This window comes from Mustela putorius, unplaced genomic scaffold (assembly GCF_011764305.1).
Source record: "Mustela putorius furo isolate JIRA1106 unplaced genomic scaffold, ASM1176430v1.1 tig00003834_pilon_pilon_pilon, whole genome shotgun sequence".
NCBI classification, from domain to species: Eukaryota; Metazoa; Chordata; class Mammalia; order Carnivora; family Mustelidae; genus Mustela; species Mustela putorius.
In genome coordinates, this window is record NW_025421987.1 from 97861240 (window position 1) to 97885329 (window position 24090).

Sequence of the window (24090 nt, forward strand, 5' to 3'; positions counted from 1 at the left end):
CTCGGACCTACTTTTCTCAGGAAGATGGCAGGCCCAGTTTCTTGTGCAGGCAAGTCGGGACGCTCAGCTGTCCCCTCCTTGCGATGACCCACAAGGGTTGTAGCTTCCAGGATCCACCCAGCCCCTCATGGGGCCAGCTAATTCCCACGCTGGAATTGAGTGCCTCTTCCTGTTAAAACAAAGTTATGCATAAAGTAAATATAGTTGAAGTAGCACTATTAGTCCTAACCTTATGTAAAATAGACATTTATGGGCTAACCCAGGATCCACTATGGCATCACACGTGTGGTAGGAAAAACTACCTTCCCAGCCGTGACTGATATGCAAGTGAGTATTTGGAACTCTGCCTCTCCAGTGTTGACTTTGTCAGACTACTGATGCAGTCCTGTTCTGACTTACGAAATATTGCTCAGCTGGACCAGGAGCCAGAGGTTGTGCGCTTGCCACTGGGGGACTCCAGGGCTGTCAGTTGGTCTCCTGGAGCTTCAGCATCCAAAAGGTGGTGAGCTGGAAGGCAGTGAGGATTTGTGGATGGCTTTTGGTCCTCCACCCACCCTCTTCTCACAAATGCCCCAGTCCCCCCTCCCTCTTGGAACTTCCTCTTGAGAGAAACCAAAGACTTCCTTCCCCATCTTCTACCCCATTCCCCACATACGACATCCTCTTTTCTGTTCTGATTTTTAAGTCTTCACCAGACCCAGCAGGCCAGGGTTTCCAGGTTCACCTTATCTTCAGTGGTTTTCACATTTCCATGGTGAATGGAAACATGACCTACCAAGAGCATGTCTGAGAAAAGATCGTGTGTGGGGGAGGGGGCCCAGGCCTGCTGAATGCCACCTCCTTTCTGAGGGCCGTTCCTTGCTGGGAGCCTTTTGTCCTCAGCCTCTGGACACTGAACTAAAGGAGTCAGAGTGAGAGCCAGAACTCCCACCTGATGCTGCTGGACCCATTGTTACTGTGTGTGTGTGTGTGTGTGTGTGTGTGTGTATGCACTTAGCGTACCTAGCTCTGGCTTTCCTTCCACCTGCTTCTCTCCCTGGCCTGGGTCTGAACCCAGCTGTGACTGGGCTGTTTGCTTCTGTTTGTGTTACCTTGCCGTCTCGGCAGTTTGTGGTGGATTCCATGTGAGTCATGCAGCAGATGACTAAGTTTGGGTGTTGACTCCGACCCCCACCCCCTCCCCCGAGAGCTGGCCAGCCATCTGTGGGGACAGTCTGAAGAAATTTTGGGTGAAGCACAGGTAACAGTCGAAACAGCTGTGGGATTTAGCGAGGCTGAGGCGGGAGCAAGATGGGAAGGGTATGTGTAAGTCCGTGTCCTGCAGTCTCAAGTCTGTTGTAGACAGCTCTCATAGTGGGAAATCTTCAACTCTGGGCTTTGATTTCTGTATTTTTGCTTGCTGTACCAAATTCTTCATTGTAAGAAATCACCAAGTCTCCTCCCAAGGGGGTTTGGCGGCGTGGAGCTTGGCTGTGCTGTCGGTGCTGGGAGAGGTTCTCTTCCAGAGCCTGGAGGGTGGCTCCCGGTGCTCACACACAATGCACCAGCGTTGTGTCACATTGAGAAAGGGCATGAGGACTTAGAATCATGGTGGCGGAGTAGGGGGCGGGGGGGTTTCTTTTCAGAGTGGGGAAGAACAGAAGGAGCTGGAAACTGCTAGCCTGGCATGTGGAGGGTAATAGGAGAGGCTGTGGAAGATGTGTCTCCGAGCGAAGCACGTGTTTGTCTTTTTGTCGTTGCCATCAAGTCTGCGCCCACCCGTTCCACAGCTGGCCTGAGTTAAAGCAACTGCAGCTGTGACCTAGCCTGCCTGAGTATTTTAATAGCCTTTAAACTTCTGGCATCCTTGACATTGTCTCCTTGTCTTAGGATGAGGAGTAAGGAAACATCTTCAGGAGCAGATGTGGTGGGAGTTAATCGAATTCCAGGCATCCTGCAGGGGTCTTCATGTGCAAGAACTGCATTGCCTGAAGTTTGGATCCTCTATTTTATGCTCCATTCCATGTGGTCATTTATTCGGTCAACAGATAATATGCCAGTGGCCTAATGTGTGGCAGACATCATGTGTATCTTGGGGGGAAAACAAGTAAACAAAACACAGTCCTGCCCTTTGGGAGCCCATAGTCTTTTGCAGGAGATAGATGCATAGGACCAGAATGCAACCTGACTTTCCAAGGTGGGAACACTGCAGGGAGGAGGCCTGGTTCTGTCCTGCTTGCCAGCAGCTGAATATCCCTGGGTGATGCCTTTTCTTTGGCCTCTGTTCCCACTTCCATAAACTGACAGGTTGAACTGAATAATCTCCACGATTCCTGTCCCCTGCCCCCAACATCTCAAGAGTTTCTGATTCCTGTAGGGAGCAGGAATAATACAAACTTTAGATCACAACGCAAGGCTTTGGGGTCTTATGGCCAGAATGTAGCATAGATTTGATTTCCATCCATCATAGTTACCAGTTCATTCAGTAGGAATCCCAGTCTCCAGTGTTCTCTATCCCCCATTAACATGTTCAGGAGGCAGCTCCAGCAGATCTTGGGGAGGGAGCACAAGTGTTTCCTCCCAATGTCTTGTTGGCAAGACACGGGAGTTTTATGTGACTGACCCTAGGTAATTTTTTACATAGCTCCAATCTACCTAGCCCTTTTTTGATACACTGATTTGCCTCATTCTCATAGTTATTCACAATTAGGAAATATATATTTTTTCATTATTATTTTTTATTATGTTATGTTAGTCACCATACCGTATGTTATTAGTTTTTGATGTAGTGTTCCAAAATTCATTGTTTATGTATAACACACAGTGCTCCATGCAGTACATGCCCTCCTTAATACCCATCACCAGGCCAACTCATCCCTGTATCCCCTTCCCCTCCAAAACCCTTGGTTTGTTTCTCAGAGTCCACAGTCGCTCATGGTTCATCTCCCCCTCCGATTTCCCCCCTTCATTTTTCCCTTCCTTCTCCTAATGTCCTCCATGCTATGCCTTATGCTTCACTAGTAATTGAAACCATATGATAATTGATTCTCTCTGCTTGACTTATTTCACTCAGCATAATCTCCTCCAGCCCCATCCATGTTGATGCAAAAGTTGGGTATTCATCATTTCTGATGGCTGAGTAATATTCAGCTATATACAGAAGAATGAAACTCTACCATTCTCTTACACCTTACACGAAGATAAACTCAAAATGGATGAAAAACCTCAACGTGAGACAGGAATCCATCAGAATCCTAGAGGAGTACATAGGCAGGAACCTCTTCATCATCGTCCACAGCAACTTTTTTCAAGACACATCTCCAGAAACAAAGGAAACAAAAGTGAAAATGAACTTTTGGGACTTAAACCTTCTGCACAGCAAAGGAAACAGTCAGCAAAACAAAGAGGTAACCCACGGAATGGGAGAAGATATTTGCAAATGACACTGCCAACAAAGGGCGGGTATCCAAGATCTATACAAAATTCCTCAAATTCAACACCCAAAAAACAGATAATCACGTCAAAAAATGGGCAGAAGACATGAACAGACACTTCTCCCAAAGAAGTCCTACAAATGGCCAACAGACACATGAAAAAATGGTCATCATCATTAGCCATCAGGGAGATTCAAATCAAAACCTCACTGAGATACCACACCGGTTAGAATGGCCAGAATTAACAAGGAACAACAGATGTTGGCAAGGATGTAGAGAAAGGGGAACCCTCTCACACTGTTGGTGGGAATGAGGTTGGTGCAGCCACTTTGGAAAACAGTGTGGAGTGTCCTCAAAAAATTACAGATAGAATTACCCTATGGTCCAGTAATTCCATTACTGGGTATTTACCCAAAGAAAATGAAAACACAAATTTGAAAAGATGCACGTACCCCTATGTTTATTGCAGTGTTATTTACAAAAGCCAAGATATGGAAACAACCTAAGTATACAGTGGATAAGATAGATGTGGTGTATATACACAATGGAATATTACACAGCCATAGAAAAATGGTAATTGTGCCATTTGTGACAACATGGATAGTCCTAGAGGGTATTGTGCTAAGTGAAATAAGTTAGATTGAAAAAGACAAATACTATATGATTCTACTCATAAGTAGAATCCTTTAAAAGAAAAAAAAAAAGAGAATCAGATCTATAAATAGAACGAACTGATGGTTGCCAGAGGGGAGGGGAGGTAGGGGATTGGGCAAAATGGGTGAAGGGGAGAGAGGAAGAGATACAGCTTCTAGTTATGGAATGAGTAAGTCACAGAAAAAAAAAAGGCACAGTATAAGCAATAAAAAAATTTTTGACCTGCCTCAAAAATAATTTTAAGTTTCTTCCACTAGGTCTAAACCCCTTAGTATAGCTGCCATTAAAACACCCATCCATTCACTCAATAGAAGCTTGTGTTCAGTACTAGGGAGAAATAGGATATGGCTCTGGGAGCTCCCTGCTCAGTGAGTTCGGGAGCTTTGTAAAGAACTGTGTTTTAGCAGGAGGGCACTGTGTATGTTGAGAGATACTCATGCAACTCTCGGCTGATTGAGGCTGGCACAAGAGGAAGTGGATTTAAGAGAGAGTATTTTTAGAGTTGTAGAAGCACTTGGACAATTTGTTGCAAAGGAGGAGACTATTTTTTGCAGAGAGTATTTTCAACAAGCCATTAATTTGTTGGAAAAACTGCATATTTAACTTATTCAAGTTTAGCACTACAGGCTCAGCAAAAAAGAAAAAAAAAAAAAACACAAAGAAAAGAACCCAAAAGAGGAAGAGGCAGTTCTGCTAGCCATCTATTCAATGCCATGTTCCCTGAAGTGCACCTGAGAGGAGGGTGCGGGCCTTGGGGTCATTGTTGAACTTGGGGTCCTTGTATCTATGTATAAACAAATTTATTTTTTGTAAGACCCAAGCCAGTTCCTTTGCCCTGAGTCACCAAAGTGTGCCCTCTTTAGAGATTTTCAATGGCAGGTTTTTCAATGTACAGGCGTGCAGAAATTTGCACAAACTCTTCACAAGCTAAATAGCTCTGACAATCCAGCACCCAGATCAAAAAACGATATTACTAATACCCAGAACCACCTATTGTGCCCTCTTCTACTGTTTATCGCTCCAAGGGTAACCATTAATTTTGCCTCTTTTTAAATGTCATATAAATAGAATCAAACAGTATATATCCTCTTTGGGTCTGACTTCTTTCAGGCAGGGTTACAAGATTCATTTATGTCATGGGATGTAGTGATACTTCATTAATTGTTACTAGACAGTGTTCTGTGTGAACACACCATAATTGTTTTTGTTAAAGGTCTCTTCTACCATTGACAGGCATTTGGATGGTTCTGGTTTCTAGCTGCTGTGGACAATGTTGCTATGAACATTCTCATGTGTGTCTCTGGTCAGTACGTGTCTCTATTGGGTATAAGCCTACAGTGAATTACTAAGTCCAAGGTTGGTCTAGGCTTTGGTAGACAGTGCCTCATGGTTTTCTCAAAGCTTGTATCAGTCAGACTCACACCAGCAGAGTGGAGGCCCAGGGGCTCCACACATCTTTCCAACACTTGATATTTTTCATCTTTTATTTTTTCTTTTCTGATGGGTAACTTTGGCTTGACTTTTATTTCATTCGCCATCTTGAGAACATTATCCCCATGTAAGATACTGTTCTTTTAGAATATGGTTCAAAACTCAGTGAACGTGGCCCTCATCTGATGCAGGGTGGGTGTGATTGCAAGGATCAGCCAGGTGGATTCTAGGAGGAAGTGCCTGCTGAACTGGTTTGGAAGATTGACAAGATGCTAGCCAGGGGAAGAGAAGCCATTGACCGAGGGAACGCTATCCTAGGCCCATTAAACCACTAAAGTCTAGGGAGCACATGGCAAGATTTGAGGAGCTGAGTGTCCAAAGCTGAGTGGGACGAGAGGTGACTGGAGTGGTGAGTGGGGACAGAATATCACCCCCTGGAAGCAGATAAAGTTACCATATGGCAGGTGGACCACTGTCAACCTCTCTGAGCTCACGGAGGGAGAGCTCGGGCCAGATCTGGCAAGGGTGGTGTGTAGTGTGCAGAGAAGGGAAAGGATGAGGGATGGGTGGTGAACCAAGCCCAGTGGCTCTTGCCTTGGCCTGAGGCTCCTGAGTTAGGGATGGTCCTGTGGGCCTCCGAGGACCAGTGTGTAGAGCATCTCTGCTGCAGCCTGCTCTAAATGGTTCTGGCTCCGTCTTCTCTCTCTGTTCAGAGCATCCGGTCAAAAGTGGAGGTGTCTGTCTGGGATCAGCCTGAGGACCTTAATCTCTTCTTCACTGCTACCTGCCAGGACGGTGTGTCCTACCCCGGCCAGAGGAAGTGTGAAGGCCTGAAGATCGGGGACACAGTAAGTTCTCACCCCCAACTAAACCTGCTAGCGTTGGTCATCATTCTTTGGCTTCTGGTAACTTTTATGAGTTATCAGAACTTTTCGGGGCTTTTATTCTGTCTTCCAAATCTGTGTCATGGTGGGGTGCCTGTTCTGTGCTGTGTTTCCGGGGTGCAAGGTGGACTTGTTAGAGGGCTTCAGTCAGGAGGCAGCACCCTGGCCACTGCCACACGAGATTTCCTCAAGTTGACGTTGTGCCCTTGGCGTTTGAAAACATGATCTTCATTGGGCAGGAATGAAATTAGGTGGGAGAGTATGGTGGGAATGAGAGAACTGGCCTTCATTCCTAGTCTTCGACAACTTGCTCTGAGCCTTGGATAATCTGACCCTCGCTTTTTCTGTCTGCAGATTAGGAAGAAAGCCATCCATCTCTGATTTGATCCAGTGGGGTGGATAACCACAGCAGTGGAGGGCATAGAACCTTTGCGTGGATTAAGGGGCTGATGGGGAAGAAAGACAATGAATTTGCTCTGTGTTCCTCACCACTCCCCTGCGGGGAAGGTAGAGTTACTTAGGTTGGCAGGTGAGAAAAGCAGAGCCAGGGCTTTCTGGCTCTGATACTGGTACCCTCGACCACCATTCCCTGGCCTCTTGCTGCCTGTGATTCTGTTCTCTCCTGTCTGTTCCAGAGGGTTCATTTTGGATCAAAGTATGATAGCAAAGAAGTGTGGGGGGGGTGCTCTGCACAGGGATCGTGGCTTATTGAGTGCCTTTCCTTGCCTTACCTCATTCAGTGTGCACACACACACCCGGGGGAACGGGGTGCTGTGCTCACTGCTGCTGGGCATCCTGAGATTGGAGACATCACAGCCTGCCAGAGATCCCCCAGCTAACAAGCGGTGGGCGTGTAACAGACTGTGGTCACTGACTAGTCGTTCTTAACCGTGGAGGGAATAACCCATGTACCATTGTGTGGGGGTTGATGACGGGCCCTGTGCTACATCCAGTAGGGACTTCGTCTGCTTCCTGCAGCACCTGTAAGATAGACGTTACTTCCCCCACTTGATGTGAGGAAGACTGGGGCTCCCAGGCGGACCTGAGAAACTTGCCGAAAGTCCTGCTGCTGTTGAGCTGCAAATACCCAGTCAAATCTGAAACTCCTGATGCCGGAGTCTGCGTTCTGCTTGTGTGCTTCGGAAGGACAGCTTTCTAGGAAGCCTGGGGTGGCATCCTTACCACCTCTGTGTAGACACCCCTGTGTACAGATTTGGGGTTTCCCTAGGATAGCTCAGGAAAGTAGGGACATTGTCTAGAAGACAAAAAAAGATTATTTTATTATTTAAAAAAAAGTTTTTTAAAGATTTTATTTATTTATTTGAGAGGGAGTGAGAGAGATCACAGAGGAAGGAGAAGCAGGCTTCCTGCTAAGCAAGGAGCCAGACGTGGGGCTCAATCCCAGGACCCTGAGATCATGACCTGAGCTGAAGGCAGATGCTTAACCGACTGAACCACCTAAGTGTCCCCCCAAAAAGGTTATAAGTGGCATTTTTTCCCCACAAAAACAAAAAAGCTTGGATGTATTGGGATGATTTATAGAGAAGCTGAAATAGAGATGGAAGGAAGGTGCTTCACCCACCCTGATCGCCCTGGACAGCCCTTCTGCACAGGTGGGCCAGCAGCCTCTCTTCAGCTCAGAGAGAAGCCTTCTGCTGTTGTCTTGCTATCCGGGAGGCCACGGTCACACGGCCTCTGGCTCTGCTGCAAGGAGGGGTGGAGTTCTTGTTTCCTGTGGGTGGAAATAGCCTGGCACAGAGCAGCGGCGACTCCCCTGTCACAACGGACAAGATGCCGCTGCCAGCGCCATGCCAGCCCAGGGGAGGCAAGCTCATGCAGGGCCCTGCGGGTGCAGGGGCAGAACCAGCCACACAATTTACGGGGCCCAGTGCCAAATCAGAATATGGGGTCCTTGTTCAAAAATACAGAATTTGAGGGACGCCTGGGGGGCTCAGTCAGTTAAGCCACTGTCTTCGGCTCAGGTCATGATCCCAGGGTTCTGGGATGGAGTCCCACATCAGGCTCCTTGCTCGGCAGGGAGCCTGCTTCTCTCTCTGCCTCTGCCTGCTTGTGTGTGTGCGCTTTCTTTCTCTCTCTCTCTCAATCTGACAAATAAATAAAATCTTAAAAAAAAAAAAAAAAACAGAATTTGAAGATGACAACAGCAAAGGATTAACCTGAGCACGGGGCCCTTCTGGGTGAGGGGCTCTGGGAGTGCATAGGCTCAGCACCATGGAGCCAGCCCCAGCAAAGGAATGAGTGGGGGCTCTCCCTCGGTCCCCCTTCTGCTGAAAGAGAGATGCATTTGTGCACTTCTAGCTGGGACCAGTCTGATTTCCTAAACCCTGGGCCACCTCTCCATCTCTGTCCCTCTTCCCAGACTGAGCTTTCTTTAGAGGGCTCACACCTGGGCTCCAGCAGCCAGGTCTGCTCCTGAGCACACGGGCTCTCCCGCTAACGGCAGTGTCCAGGGCCAGTTGGCAGAGGAGAACACGTGCGATGAGTCGGCCCCACAGAGGGTGAGGCATGCAGCTCTACACGCTGGCCATGCAGCTCTGCAGGCTGGCCATGGTGTCCCAGTGGCCCCAGGGACGAAGGATCCACACCACAGAGGGGTTCTCTTTGAGCTGAGGAGCACGAGTAGGGGTTTTCCAGGTGTGGGAGGGAGGATGGGGAGGTCCCATCGGTGGGCATAACATGTGCAGAGCAGTAGGTGAGTCTGAGGGTGTGAACATGCTTTGCCCTTTTGCAGGTGGGAAGCAGTTGAGGGGAGTGGGGTGGAGCCTGGGGCAGGCTTGGGCGGTATGGGCAGGACGCAGGGGCCAAGCTAAGGTATCTGACTGTTACTTGGGAAGTGGGTGTTATCCTTCATTGCCAAGATTTGGGAGGTCCGTGGACAAGTTGGAGAATGGCAGGAGATAGGCAGAAGGGCTCGGGACTTACATGGAGAAGAGGGATTAGGAAAAGCAGTCAGGGTATAACTGTCGTTGGGTATCTCCAGGTCTGGCCTGTAGATGAGGACATGGGCCATGGTGGGGGTTCGGGGAAGGTGGGTGCAGCCTTGGGACAGCTGGGTTTAAGTGTCAGCCAGGTGAACCTCACCCCCTCATAACTAAAGCTTCTTGAAGAGCAGGGCATGGTGGGGGTAGGGGTGGGGCAGGCAGAGGCTTTATGGGCACTTCCAGCCAGAGGCCATGGTTTTATGACTCTTCTGTGTTCTCTGGGTTAAGAGATCTCTCCAGGCAGGAAGCAGGAGAGGTGGCAGGGGATGAGGGACACCAAATACTCCTTAAATAAAACCTTCAAAGTGTCAAATCCAATGAGGTTCTCTTCTCCAGTGGTTTTAATTTTTTCCCTAATTTTCCGTCTCTGGGCTCAGCACCAGCTAGGGATGACCCAGTGGGCCCAGCCACTAGGAGTTGGTTTTCTCATGAACTGACTTCGACAAATCAGTATGCAAGTGACCAGCCACACAGCAAACACTAACGCCCAGTACAAAGGACCTAGTGAGCCCCATCATGGGCTTCCCACAGTGTCCCCCTCTCCTGTCCCCTCCTTTGGGGCTCTGTAGTCCGTGCCCATGCCCAGCGCTTTGTTTCAATGAGCTCCTGGTGGACTTGGCATCTGTACAGCCCCGGGTTTGGTGGGTTTGGGGTGGGGGCTGGGCAGCCCTTTTGAAAGCGTGGATCAGGCCAACAGTCCTGCAGGGAAACCACGAGCATCCCAATGAGGCTTAAATAACAAGACTGGATGGGAGGGAGGGCTGCTATATCCATGACCTTTTTCTGGAATCTCAGTGGGAGATGGAGGTCTCTGGGAACTGGGGAGCCTTGAGTATCAGTTGAAGTCCACAGTAATCAGGGAAAAGTCTCCTTCCAGCTGCTTGACAGAGGCTGGATTCTTTCCTGACCCCTCAGGGAAATGGACTCTGAAAGGAGGGTAGCAGAACAGATTTACTTGTTGTTCCTGAAGTGCTTTTTATAGCTTTCCTGTGCCTAGGAGGACCTGCGAGACTAGTGGCTGAGTTAGACGGAGCCACTCTGTTTATCAGGTGGCTGGCCACATGCCAGGGTACATGGGCCTGACAGCTAGGGCCTGGGTTAGACCAAAGCTTTGGCTGAGGAAAGCCACCAGGACTGCCTAAAGGCCATTATTCCTCGTTCCGCCAGCGAGGCAGACAGTCAATGAGCCTTTCTAAATCCTGGGTCACTGGCTGCCTGCACTGATCCCGGGGCTCCCCTGGCTTCTCCACTTACTCCCTGGCAAACACAGGCACACTGGGAAGACTGGGGAGATTGAATTCTCTTGTTACTTTGTCCCTTGATGCAGGCAAGTTTCCCTGGGGGCAGGTTCTGCTCCCAGATGGACACTCCTCACAGTCTTTCAGTAATTAAATCCGTTTGGCTCTTGGTCTAGCTTATTTCTTTGCCACTTATCCATTTCTGAGCCCCAGACACCTTTGGGAGGCAGGGACTTTTCATTTCACAAGCCCTATATCACTGTAGCCCCAGGAAGTGGTAGCGTTGAGCAAGTCATGGCTTCTTTCCCAAAGCAGGGATGTTTGTATCTGCGTTCTTGACAGCCCTGTGGGGGGCTTTGGTCAGGCACCCTACTCCCTTCCTGTCTGGAGGTTGGGTCCCCTCTAGCCCAAGGCAGGTAGATTTGGAGATGCCTCTGGTCCCCCCCCCCCTTGGGGATCACCATCTTGCAGTCCCTGCAGTTCGCTGGGCTGCCTTGCCCTCCGTACCCAGACATGAACACTGAACATGTTCCCACTTCCAGGAGAGGATGTGCCGAGAAGAGCCGGGTCCCACCCTCAACAGCTCTGTGACCGACACTAAGCTCCCTTACCCACCAGCCCTGTTTTCTCTCTAGTAAATGAGAATACCTCTTTTTAGGGCATGTACATGAGACATTCATGGAAATGCCCAGCACAGTGCCTGGCCCATGTAGGCATTTGTCCCCCGGTGACTAGTCATGTTTGTTGTCATGAGGCAGGGTTCAGTTCCCAGGTGGGTCCTCATCTCGTTTCCTTACCTCAAGAGCCCACCTATACCTTGGGTCCTTGAAACGTAGCCTGTTTCTCCCTTTGCCTCCTTCCACGGTCTGTGTAGACCTGGAGAGTGGGGGTGGGCTAATCTCAGCTGTCTGCAGCTGGTTTGGCTCACCCAGTGGCCTCTGACCCTGGCTTTTGGTCATCATCCTCAGCTCACCTGTCTAGCAGCAGCTTCTGTGATACCCCTTGGCTGACGTTGATTCCTGGATGTCCGTCGTTGGGTCACCTGGAGCCCGGCCTACTGCCAAGTGGGAATTTCTCTCCAGGGCCTGGAGTGCTGGGTCTGTCATCCCGCTCAGTCTAACCTGCCCCTCCACCCCCACGGTGTCCCTAGATGTCACAGAATTTGAGGGGAGACCTTTTAGAATTAATAAAGACCCCGAGGTGATAGGGATCTATAGAACATTTAGAAAAAAACATGTTTTCACTGTTTTCCAAAAATACACCTCTTTGTTACCTGAGAGGCTGGTAAAGCCAGTTATAGATGACTTTCTAAAAAATCAGCTTTGGGGCGCCTGGGTGGCTCAGTGGGTTAAAGCCTTTGCCTTCGGCTCAGGTCATGATCCTAGGGTCCTGGGATCGAGCCCCACATCGGGCTCTCTGCTCAGCAGGGAGCCTGTTTCCCCCTCTCCCTCTCTCTCTGCCTGCCTCTCTGCCTGCTTGTGATCTCTGCCTGTCAAATAAATAAATAAAATCTTTAAAAAATAATAAATAAAAATAAAAGTCAGCCTTAATCCAACCCAAGTGATTAATGCAATTAAGAACAGCAGTAGCAAAAAGTGGTTTCTAACCCCTTCTGAACCTCAGAACGACCCAAGGGATCTTTTGAAAAATAGAGCCATCCGGCCAGACACAGGGGGTCAGTCAATGGACACCCCTGTCTGTTTCAGGAGCACCGCTGTTCAGGGAGAAGTGTTTCAGGGTGGCATTGGGTCAGGGCGTGCCAACTGCCTGTCTGCGGATCTCCACAGCCCTGGGCCCTGAGGGCAGCCTGGCTGACTAGCCACACCCACTCCTGTCCCAGGGGAGCCCAGGGAGGAGGGGCGCTCTGCCTCTGGGAGTACCCCACAGAGCCTGCCCGTGCTCTCCTCCCTTCACAGCCACGTGGGCAGGTGATGGGGTCTTCCTGTGAGGCCGTCCCCAGCCGCCCACCTGACTGCCTGTTTCTGGGGCAACCCGTGAGCAGCTCAGGGGTCAGTGACACTTCTCCACAGGCTGTGCTTAGAAAGAAAAAGTCTGTCCCTGTGTGTGGCATGCTCATCAGTGATGACACGGGGCTGTGATTGGGGCTGAGGGGTGCAGCTGGGAGGACCAGTGTGAGCAGGAACCGGGGGGTAGAGGGAGCCTTCAGGGGTGTGTCGTGGTGAGGCAGGCACCCTGGCAGGGACTGAGCGCCCTCTTGTCCTTTCTCCAGCAGGAGAGGAACCCTTTCTGCAGAGGGGCAGGCAGGTGCCAGGGTGCATGGGCTCCCATGCCCCTCGAGGTCAAGGGCGCAGCTGCCTCAGTGCCTGGCACAGAGGGGATGCTGGGAAAGTATTCATGGGAGGAGCGACTTCCTAAACGGAGAGGGGAGCGGGTAGGGTAACAGAAACACAGGGGAGCTAGAACCACATGGCCTGGGCACACCTGAGTGCTGTCGTCCTGGGTACAGTGAGGGCGCTCGCGGATCTGGGGGGGCCTTGTCTGCCTCTGGCCTGCAGCCACGGCTCTCCATCGAGGACCTCAGGGGTGCTTCCCCCCTGCTGGGCCTCTGGATGGTGGGGAGGCCCTGACCGGCCATGCCACAACGTCCCCTCTCTCCTTCCCACCCAGGCGTCCTTCGAGGTGTCGGTGGAGGCCCGCAGCTGCCCCAGCAGGCCCACGGAGCACACGTTCACCCTGCGGCCTGTAGGGTTCCGGGACAGCCTGGAGGTGGGGGTCACCTACAGCTGCCAGTGCGGCTGCAGCGTGCGGCTGGAGTCCGACAGCACCCGGTGCAGTGGGAACGGGACCTACATGTGTGGCCTGTGCGAGTGCAACCCCGGCCACCTGGGCACCCGCTGTGAGTGCCAGGAAAGCGAGCGCCAGACCGGGTACCAGAACCTGTGCCGGGAAGCCGAAGGCAAGCCTCTGTGCAGTGGGCGTGGGGAGTGCAGCTGCAACCAGTGCTCCTGCTTCGAGAGCGAGTTCGGGAAGATCTACGGTTCTTTCTGCCAGTGTGACAACTTCTCCTGTGCCAGGAACAGAGGGATCCTCTGCTCAGGTAGGCACCCTGTGAGCACATTAAAACTCTGGGCCGGGCTCAGGCACCACTAGGCATCCCCCGCCCAAAGGGTGCCTTGTACTAACTAACCACTGTCCTCCTGGGAGAAGGCAAGGGCGAGCCTTGCCTGCCACTGGGCCTGGGAGTGGGAACCTGTGTGTAGAATACAACAGTAGGAGGACCTGCTGTGTGCCTGAGAACTCCCAGAGTCACAGGGGTATGTGGGGGTCATCCGGGACTACCTTGCATGGCATTCCTGACAGGTAGGTGTTTAGTCTCTCCTTGATTGCCTCCTGGGACAGGGAGCTCGCTGGGGCCAGTAGTGGGTATTCTCTTGTTAGACATTGCATTCGCCTCCTGTTGCTGGTCTGACGAGTCGCTGTAGACTTAGTGGCTTCAAACAACACCAGTGTGTCTGTTACTGTTCTGAAAGTCAGAAGTCCACTGTGGATGTTATTTGGCAAATACCCAGGTGTCAGCAGGGCTGCATTCCTTTTGGAAACTCTAGGGGACAATCCATTCCCTTGCCTGTTTCAGCTTCTAAAAGCCATCTGCATCCCTTAGCTCATAGCCCTTCCTCTGTTTTCAAAGCCAGCACTATGGCATCCTCAGATCTTTCTCTGAGTCTGACCTCTGGTTTGTTGTCCCATGTCTTTCTCTGACATTCTGCCTCCCTCTTACAAGAAGCCTTGTGATTATGTTGGACCCGCAAGGGTAATCCCAGAGTCTCCCCATCTTGAGAGCTTTGACTTAACCACATCTGTGAAGTCCCTTTACCGTGCAGAGTAACACAGACATGGGCTTTGGGCATTGGGCTGCGGTCATCTTGGGGGGCCATCATCTGCCTCCCACAGACATGGTTTGGAAGCTTCTTTTGACTGAATGGAAAATTGTTGTCTCAGTCATTTCCACCCACTGATTCCCATTCTAGACAGCCTGTCAAACATCTGAAAATTTCTTTATGTTTCTCTGTTCTCTTTTCTTTCTGCACTAGATACCAGGTCTCCTCCTCTGAGGACTCCATCAGTTTGTTAAATGTGCTCTCAGCCCTGAGTATGTTATTTGTCATTCTGGAGAGTTCCACTGAACAGTTCTGTGATCTGGATGTTCCTCTTACATTAACACATCCTAACAGGATGCCCACTTTCCCTTTTCTCTCCTGTTAAACAATCACATGATACTGTTGAGGCAATCTTTAACTTCACTGCCAAAAGCTGAAGGGCTTTAATTTTCCAAGTGAGCCATAGTCAAGCCCAGTTTTTGTTGTGTCCTGTTTGAGCACTTAAGCTTTTTAATCTACGTATAAGACTTTCCATGGATTCCAGTTAAATTACAGTTTGGCAGTTCCCATTCTGAGAGTTGCATTCCGATGAGATACTGTAAAATCACGTCTCAGCAGCGGACGGGAGGCAGGAGGCATTTCTTCCAACTCCGTGCTGCCTGCAAACCCAGCAAATGGAACAATTAGAGGCAGGAGTGTGGTTCCTTCTGTGGGGTATTCTCCTTTGCTGGGATTCTTCCCTTGAGAGTGGTCCTCCAGTTGGGAAGTATTTGTAATATTTATAATTTGTAATATTTGAGTATTTATAATACTCAAAGTAATACTTGGAGTATTGCTGCGGGCCTCCACCGACACCTCGAATACTTGAGTATTATAGGGAAGATAAAGCGGAATCATGGGAGGCAAATCAGAGCATTTAAATGACCTGTCCCTGGGGGAGGAATAACTGGTCCCTCTTCGGAAGGAGCAAGTGCTGAGAGGGTCCCCGATGTGCATCAGTAAGTGAGAGGCTTTCTGGGGCGGACCACACAGTGAGGCAAGTAGGGGTGCACCCACGGGAGCAGTGGGACCAGCATGTTCACAACTGGCACTGCTCCAGAAAGTACAGGGCATGTGAATGTCATGGAGGAATGTCACGGGTGGAAGAATTGGGATTTGATATGCTGACCATGGAACAGGGATCCTTGCCCTCAGACAATAGACTGGGATTTGGTAGGTGGTTCTTTTTTTTTTTTTTTTTTTTTGGTAAGGATTTTGTTTATTTATTTGATAGACAGCGATCACAAGTAGGCAGAGAGGCAGAGAGAGGAAGGGAAGCAGGCTCCCTGCTGAGCAGAGAGAGCCTGATGGAGGGCTTGATCCCAAGATCCTGGGATCATGACCTGAGCTGAAGGCAGAGGCTTTAACCCACTGAGCCACCCAGGCGCCCCTGCTAGATGGTTCTAACTGAGTTAGCAGAAAAAGTCCTTAGGATCAGGTAGGCCTGGGTTTAAACCCAGTAACACCACCTGCTGCTTGAGTCACTATGGGCTCAGAGCTCTTGTAAAGCATAGAGTGTGTGTAGACAGCACCTGGAGCCCAGCCTGGCACAGAAGCCTGGCTCACCGAGCACTGGGACCCCTCTTAGTCCATGCCACCACCTCTGGGCAGGGCTTGAGGGGCTGCTGCCGTGAACTGCCAGGCTGTGCCTCAGGAGTTCCAGTGTGATGGGTGGACTTCCAGTTCCTTCACCAGCACCATAAAAGCTCCAAGGAGCCTGCCAGTGCCTGTGATGGCTTTTAGCAGTGTTTTTTTCTTGCTTCAAATGTATTAGTAAATAGTGTCATAAAACTGTCCCTCCCTTCCCCTCAGGAGCCAAAAACAAACCTCTGATCCGTCTTCCTCCAGAAGGCTGCTTGTGCTGTACTGTGTCCGTATGGCCTGGGAGCGCAGGCTTCTCAGTCCGCTGACGTGGGCAGATTCCGCCCCCGTAATTCATCAGCTTACTGTCCCGGTTCTCTCCCTCTCGTACATTTGGTTTTCTGTCTTAAAATGGTTCACTACCCTTTGTTTCTGCATTCTTTTGAAAATTGAAGAAGTTGTAGAAGAAGGACCTGGCATGCTACGTGGTAGAGGCCTCCTCTACGTCCCTCAGATGTTAGGTTTCTCTGTGTACCGCGCAGAGCCTGGAGGTGCAGGGCCCGTGGTTGATGAGGCGTGAGTGGCCTCAGCAGGGAAAGCTTGTCATTTTGGAGGAAAGGATATTCCATAATTGAGAGAATACCCAGCTTTTTTGTTCAGCCACCCGAACTCACTGTTCTGAGTTATCTTGCGTTTCAGAATTCTGCCTGGTGCTGTTTCTCTCCCTTCACTGCACACAGTCCTGCGGTGTTGGGAGACTCTCACACGTCCCTGCGTAGAGAGAAGGGAGATTCTCGAAGCCTTCAAGGCTCCCACATACACAGTGCTTCTAGTCACTAACATCTCAGGGAGGCTGGGGTGGGATGTCTTCCCCCCTCAACTGAAAAGCCATACACACTCATTAAAGAAAATTTGAAAAACGATTCCATCGATAGATGTGTGGTCCGTCCTTTTTGTCTGCCTCATTCTTGGTGACCAGGATTTATTTGGACCATCTGGTCCACCTGGAGGAATTCCTTCCTCCCACACTGGTTCACAATGCCTCCTTTCCAAAACTGTGCTCGCTCACATAGCTGCAGAATTATTCTTAGGTTTAGAAGAGTAGAAAGAAATGAAATAAATTGTTTATAATTCCGTTAGTCATATTTTAAGAGGTGAGTATCTTTCCTTCCAAACTTTTCTTTTTCCCTGAGTTAGTGTGTCTATGTCTGCGTACAATTTTGTGTCTTGCTTTTTTCAGGTAATATAATATCCTAGGCAGCCCTTAAGGTTGAATGACTTTGATACCTCATTGACTGGAACATTTCGACTCTCTTTCCACTGCAACCCCAATTACCCTCTCCACCTCTTCCCTTGAAGAGCAGCAGCTAGTTGAAGCATGAAGCTATCCAAATCTTCGTGGGGAAAACAGTTTCTGGTATGAGGTCATTGTTGTGTTTGCTTATTTAGTAAGGACTTTAGACTGAGCCTGGCTCCAGGCAGGACTAGTTCCTGCACATGGATGGAGCACCCCGCTCCTCCTTTCTTGTCTCTCATGGGGCAGCGGTGATCGGGTAGGTGCTGGGTTCCAGCCCCCAGTTCCTTGGCACACATGGTCAGCTCGGGGCTCCCGCTCCACAGCCATGCCCATGGGTTTCGAGCTCTTGGGCTGCTCCTGCATGTGGGGTTTTGTGGGAGAGAAAGTCTGTTTCCCAACAGCCACCCTGGTCTGGAAGGTGCTGACTCAGAGCCTCGGGAGCCGCTGACTTCAGCACTCTCTCACAGTCCTTCCCGCCCCTCTCCCTGCAGCCTGGGCCACAAGGGGCCGTGTGCTTGTGGTCTCTCTTCAGGCAGGGGCTCTGGCAGAGCCAGGGCCAGGCTTGGCAGTGGGGACATCCTGGAGGAGCTCCTTCCGCTTCTCTCTTGGTCTCTTTGTCTATTCGAGGCTCACAGTCCCTTGTCCCATTGCCCTCACCCTCCCCCCAGAGGAGACCCAGGGGGAATGCGAGAGAGTCCAGGTTTTAACATGTGTGGCATAAAAGTTAGTAGTGGAGCAATCGGACTAAGGTCCGGAAGCAGTTGAACAGCTTTTGTTACGAGTTTTGGCACACATCACGCCAGTGTGTGTGCACTCAGGGCTGTTGTGTTTCCCTTTGGTTTCTAGAGGCAACGGAACCTAGTCTGTCCACAGACTGTCCCTGTGTGTGCAAAGGGAGCTTTGGGGAGCCACTGTGAGGTTTCTGTTCTTCTGCGTCTCATGAAATGTTGACCCTTCAGAATCCCTCTGTTCCTGTAACAGAAGTAGGACGTGGTCTGTTTAGTTGTTCTTAATGGAATAAAAGATGATTGCGCCAACCTTGTTCTTTGCTGGTTACCATACCCAAACAGTGCATTTCCTGGGATTTGAGTTATTCCGTTGTGGTAAACTGTTGAAATCAGTCTCAGCCCTGAAGTTTTCAGTACCCTCCGTACTTCGAATGATTGCACTGGGGTACACTGAGTAACTCGCTACTTCTTGGGTTGCATATATTGGGAAAACTTAAATAGGATATGGAATTTTGAACAGAGCCCTTTTGGTCTTGTGATTGCAAGACCCCAAAAGTACATCTAAGTGAGTCTCAAATATTTTACTTCCTCTAATAGGCCATTCGTCCAGTTTTTATTTTATATATATTTTTTCTTCTTAATCTAGATTTTTGTAAAGATACATAAATCTTTTAATACGTGGCAGATAGTCAGAGGCTAAGGGGCATCTGGAGTTCTCTCCTAAACATAAAACAAAGGGAGCCACCATAGTGGCATCATTGCCAGGGGCTAGAGCCAGGCAGGTCTGGGCGGATGGTTTCCAGAATGCTTCATGAGGCTCTGTGACTCCTCTCCAGTTACAGGCTCCTCTGACATTAAGGCCTGGTTTTAGACTTCTTGATTCTTGCCAAATGAAACACCTCCTTTGGCAGTAGTTATCCAGCTATGTTTATAAAAGTCCTTCTCACCATATTTATCCCGTTTTTCTTCAGAAGTGTACTTTTCACACTCAGCATAAGTATTGCGGTGGCCGTTCCCGGGCCTGTGGTCACAGTTGTACCTTCTGCCACTGCATCGAAATTTGCATATTTTGTAAATGGTTCATTAGAGGACCATTTTGAACACACCTCCACAACCAAGGCCTCGAAAAGTACCTTTTAAATTAAATGACACATTTAATGTTCTAAGAAAGGGGCCTCTTGCTGGAATTGCTACCACTGTGCGCCTCAGGTGGGAGAGCCTAGAAAATTCTTCAGGTTTTCGCAATATATATCAATCTCTGCTCGGTTTATTGATGGTTACCCAGGTGCTGACGGCAAATACAAGAATACAAAATAAATGTATTTTCTAGAGATTGCATGAATGCATGGCATAAAACAGGCTGGTTTCATAAATTCTCAACAGGCACCCCATGATCAAGAATTCTCTAAGAATTACAACTATATCCAGACATTGCTCAAGTTCACTTGAAAGACAGAAAGGTACCAAGATTTAGGGCCTAGCTCTACAAGGAAACAGTACATCTTTCAGACTAACCTCTTGTACCAGATATGCTGGACTGCTTGCCTCGGGTCAGCTAGCTTCTTGCAGCTTGTGATTGGAGAGAGTTCTTTGGGAAAACCAGAGCATAGCAAGGACCCAATGTTAGTGCAGCTACAGATACGGAAACTGTGATCTCTGATTGCAGGTCATTTTGTTTTAGGAAGGTTGCTGATTTCATCTCATTCAGTAACAGCTCACTGAGCACCATTCACATGCCAAGTGTTGTGCTGGGTTCCAGGGTTCCAGAGCTGGGGTTGCTTGAATTAATTTGCCATTGTTTATTGCCCCTAGAATTTTCCACTTCTCAGAAACTTGCTTGGATTGAGGAATGAGGATATGAATCATTCATGCTTCTACCTTTACCATGCAGACTTGTATGAGATCTTGAGAGACAAGGGAGAGAATATTGGGAAGCCGTGTTGAGAACCTGCCTTGTTCCATGCTCTGAGCTTAGCTCTGGGAATGGAGTTTTCTTACTGCCCTTGCTCACTGCCCAGATTTTGTTTCTGCAAAGATCGTAAGCAACAATTCACCAGTGATTCTGAAAAATGGACTAGTCTAAGCATTGGACCACACCTCACTGCCCTTCTCTATTTAAAAAGGAAAATGGGCAAGAGCAGCCCCTGTGGTGAGGACCCTGTGCATGCCTTTGAACTTTAGGACTGATCCTTAAGAGCATGACACTTGGCTTGTGAAAGAAATAATGAATAATGAATAATGAAACTTAAAAAGCAAAGGAAAATCCTAGGAAGACCATGAGAATGCAAAAAATAAGATCTTAGTCATGGGTGGTATTAATTTTTGGATGTTATTGGGATAACACATTAGACAATTTCCCATTCTTAGTTAAAACTGAGCACTTAAAGGGTTGGTTTCATTTCTGGGTTGTTGAGCCGTAACTTTGAGTTTGGTCTTGATTTGGAAACTGTGACATAATCGATTATAGGCCTCTGCTGCTCAGTGCCTCTGGTGGGCTGGGGTGGAATTGGATGGAGGAATCCTGTTCTCGCTTGGGGTGAGTGTCCGTAGCTCTGAGAACACTGACCCAAGTATACCACCCAGATGCAAACGCTCCCTGGTGTCTGGAAGTTGCTCTGACTGAGTCTGACCTGCTGCAGCTTTGGCTTCCTCTGTCTGGGACATCTTCCTAACCCCTGCCTGTTGCCCTCTGACCCAGAGAATTAGGGTCACTCCAATTACTCCAGCTCACAACCACTTCCCCGAAAAGTTTTGATCAGGTGACCCCACCATCCCTAAGCTAAAGGAATATACTTCCCAAGTTAGTATGTTATTTTAGCATTTTGCTCTCATCATGTTCCCACAAAATGGTGGGATTATTTGTGTCTTGTGCCTTTCCTAATACTGTCAGTCACACACAGTGGATCAACATTGTATTACCTATTTAACGGTTTACACTTGGGGAAACTGAGAGCCAGAACTGGGACTAAAAGTCACTGTAATTCTTTTAAGTAGGCTCCATGCCCAGGGTGGAGGCGAATGCGGGGCTGGAACTCATGACCCTGAGATCAAGACCTGAGCTGAGATCAAGAGTTGGACACTTGTTCAGATGAGCCACCCAGGTGACCCATATGATTCTTGATTAGAGATTCAGACCAGGAGAGCCTTGCAAATAAATAGTTACCTCATTTCTACCTAATTTTACTTATGTTGATTAGCACGGGGCCCTTCCCAAACCTCTGAATTACCAATCCAGCCTTCACTGCCGCCACCACCCAAGCACTGAGCCCACATTTTCCAAGTCTTACCTAATCAGTGCTATTTATTTCAGTCAAAATTTTAGGAAACATTTAGTGTCTGCTTTCCTAAGTGAGTGTTTGGGTTGCATAAGGATGTATCAGGCACAGTAGGTGAGGCTGAAGGACACACGTGAACCCAGGGACTGGCTGAGGTACCCATCCTTTTATGACCACTATTTGATGGAAGACAGAGTGTTCCTCTTCGTAGTCAGTGCGTGTCTGTCTGTTATTGATTATGCTGAACCCACTTTCCTGACAGGAACCTCTGTTCGCCTGTTCTAATTTATAAACCACTTTTAACATGAATGATGTCACTTGGTTGTTGTTACTCTACCAGGCTATTGATGTGGCTGTTACTGATCCGACCCAAGTGAAAGAGACTGGCTGAGAAGATTGGCCCTGTTGGCCACACTTCCCACCAGCGGTTGACCCAATGCCTTGACCCAATAAAAGCCCACTTCCCCTAACCCTCAGGGGTATTCTTGGGCAGCTGCTTCCTGCCCTCTTGTGGCTTGGCTGGGCTGGCAGCCTAGCTTCAGCATGGCCCACTCATGTGACATTCCAGACCAGCTCTGTCCATTAAGAATGCTGCACCCGACTCTGAACAGTGGCCATATGAGGGTGGAACATGGCAACTGTTAGCCAACCACAACACGACAGATCTCCAGGTTGAAAATAGTAATCCTCTCATCCTGTTGCAGTGATCAAGAGGGTAGCAAATTCATGTTTCCCCAGATGTGGTTGGCATTCCCCCAGAAGTGCCTGCCAGGTGGATTGGGCAAGTAAAGCCAGATTCAAGATGTTGATCTGAGAAACCTCTGTTTCTTTTGGCCACAGGCCCTCTGTTTTTCTTTCTGACTCAGCATTCCTTAGGGTCCTGTGAGGACTATGCTTTATCTCACTCAGCTGTTTACAGACTTCTCTGAAACTGGAAAGATGAGTTCATTAAAGAATATAGATTTTTCCACTTCCATCCATTGCTTTAATCTCCTGTGATTGGTAAGTTGGGCCAGAGACCAAGTCCTTTACTTGCCATCTTCATGTGAAATGCTAGAGTAATTCAAGGGACTTGGCAGCCAGGCGTCAGCTTTGAGAAATCGGGTGCTAAGAGAAGAAGGGCAGAGGCATCCTTTGAGAGGGCTGTTGCCTTTGACAATGGAATCTTAGCTTTCTGGCCAATGCTGTCATCTCAGAACGTAATGCTGAGGTCTAGAGAAGCTTAGTTTAAAAGCAACATCACCTCACTTGTTTAGCGGCAGTCCTATTTTGCTGTTTAAATAGAACATGAATGCAACATATGGTCCAAGATGAAGACAGAGGGTGAGGGGCTTGTCAGGACGTTGCCCCTTGGGAAGCACCATCAGTTGACCTTGTTAGGGCTGGTTCATTGACACGAAGCCAAGGACAGAGGAGCAGCTAGCCCTGAGATTAAGGATGCATCATTGTTCACATGTCTGAAGAGCCTTTGGCTGGAGAAACCTGAACGGTATGCCAGAGCAAAAGTACGGTGCAAAGCTTGTGACGTCTGCTTGACTGTGACCATGACCTGTCAAAGGAAAAAGAACTCTTAACCATTTTTTCCTCATGGTATTCTAAATCTCTGGATTTCTTGGACATGTGTTAAGAATTTGAAATACCTCAAGAATCACATTTAAGTTCGTAAACCTCAACAGTACTTCTCTATTCCCTTTCTAATTTACAGCTTTGGATGTCTTCCCTCAGGGCTTCAGGCCTGTCCTGATGATGTTCCCAGCCTCTAGCGACATGTTCTGAGCATCTCCTGTGTGCCTGACAATTCTAGGCATTGGGCAAACAAAAAGAAAACACCCATCTTTGATTTGTACAGGTTTGCAGGCTAACGGGTTGAGGCAAATGAGTAAATAAACAAATCTGTCCATGTGATAAGTGATTTTATATCTACACTTTCCTCTTAATGAAGTCTTCCATCAGTTCTTGAACATGCTCAGGTCTCTTCATTCTAAAAAAATAAATTAATTAATAAATAGAGAAAGAGAAACCCTTAACCTCCCACTTCTTACTTCCCTGTCTTTCCTCCATATTTGTAGCTGTATTTCTGAAAACATTTGTCCCCGCCCCGTCTGCCCTCACCTCAGTCCAGTTTGGATTCAGTCTTCCCAGATCCCTAACGGCCTTGTGCTACTGCAGCTCATAGACTTTTTCAGCCTTCATCTTGACTTTCCTGCAGCGGTGGACACTGTGGGCCACGCCCACCTTGGAATGCTCTCTCGCGTCGTTTGGCCACCACTTGGAGTCCCCTTTGTAGGGTCCTTCACCTCTAGCGACCCATTCAGTGCTGGTGTGGCCGTCCTCTCCCTCATCACGCCCGTACTGTCCTGTCGCCCAAACCCGCTGCTGTGCTCCTTTCGGCCACTCGACTTCTTGACATCTCCACTGGGTGTCTTAAATGCGTCTCAGTCTCACGATGGCTCAAACGGGTCTCCAGCTCTTCCTCCTGGCCATGGTTCTCATTCTCCTCATCGCCCCTTTACACAACCAGAAACCCAGGAATCGGCCTTCTCCCTACCTTCTCCTCACTGCCCACATCCAGTCTGCCACCAGGTTGTCCCCTGACCACTTATATTTCTTCCAAATTCATCTTTCCATCTCCTTGACCACCCTCCTGGTCTGCCTGCAGGGTGATTGCTGCAAACCAAAACACGCCAGTGTTCAGCGCCTCGTACATGT

The 24090-nt window shown here is 49.0% G+C and overlaps 1 protein-coding gene across 1 annotated transcript in view; it reads left to right on the forward strand.

Annotated features, from left to right (window-relative positions):
• Nucleotides 1-24090, forward strand: part of ITGB5 (integrin subunit beta 5) — a 113673-nt gene that overhangs the window by 70704 nt on the left and 18879 nt on the right. Inside the window, exons 9-10 of the mRNA XM_004745412.3 lie at nucleotides 6212-6346; nucleotides 13251-13680. Of these exons, the coding sequence (XP_004745469.1) occupies nucleotides 6212-6346; nucleotides 13251-13680 (565 nt within the window). The remainder of the gene's footprint in view (nucleotides 1-6211; nucleotides 6347-13250; nucleotides 13681-24090) is intronic.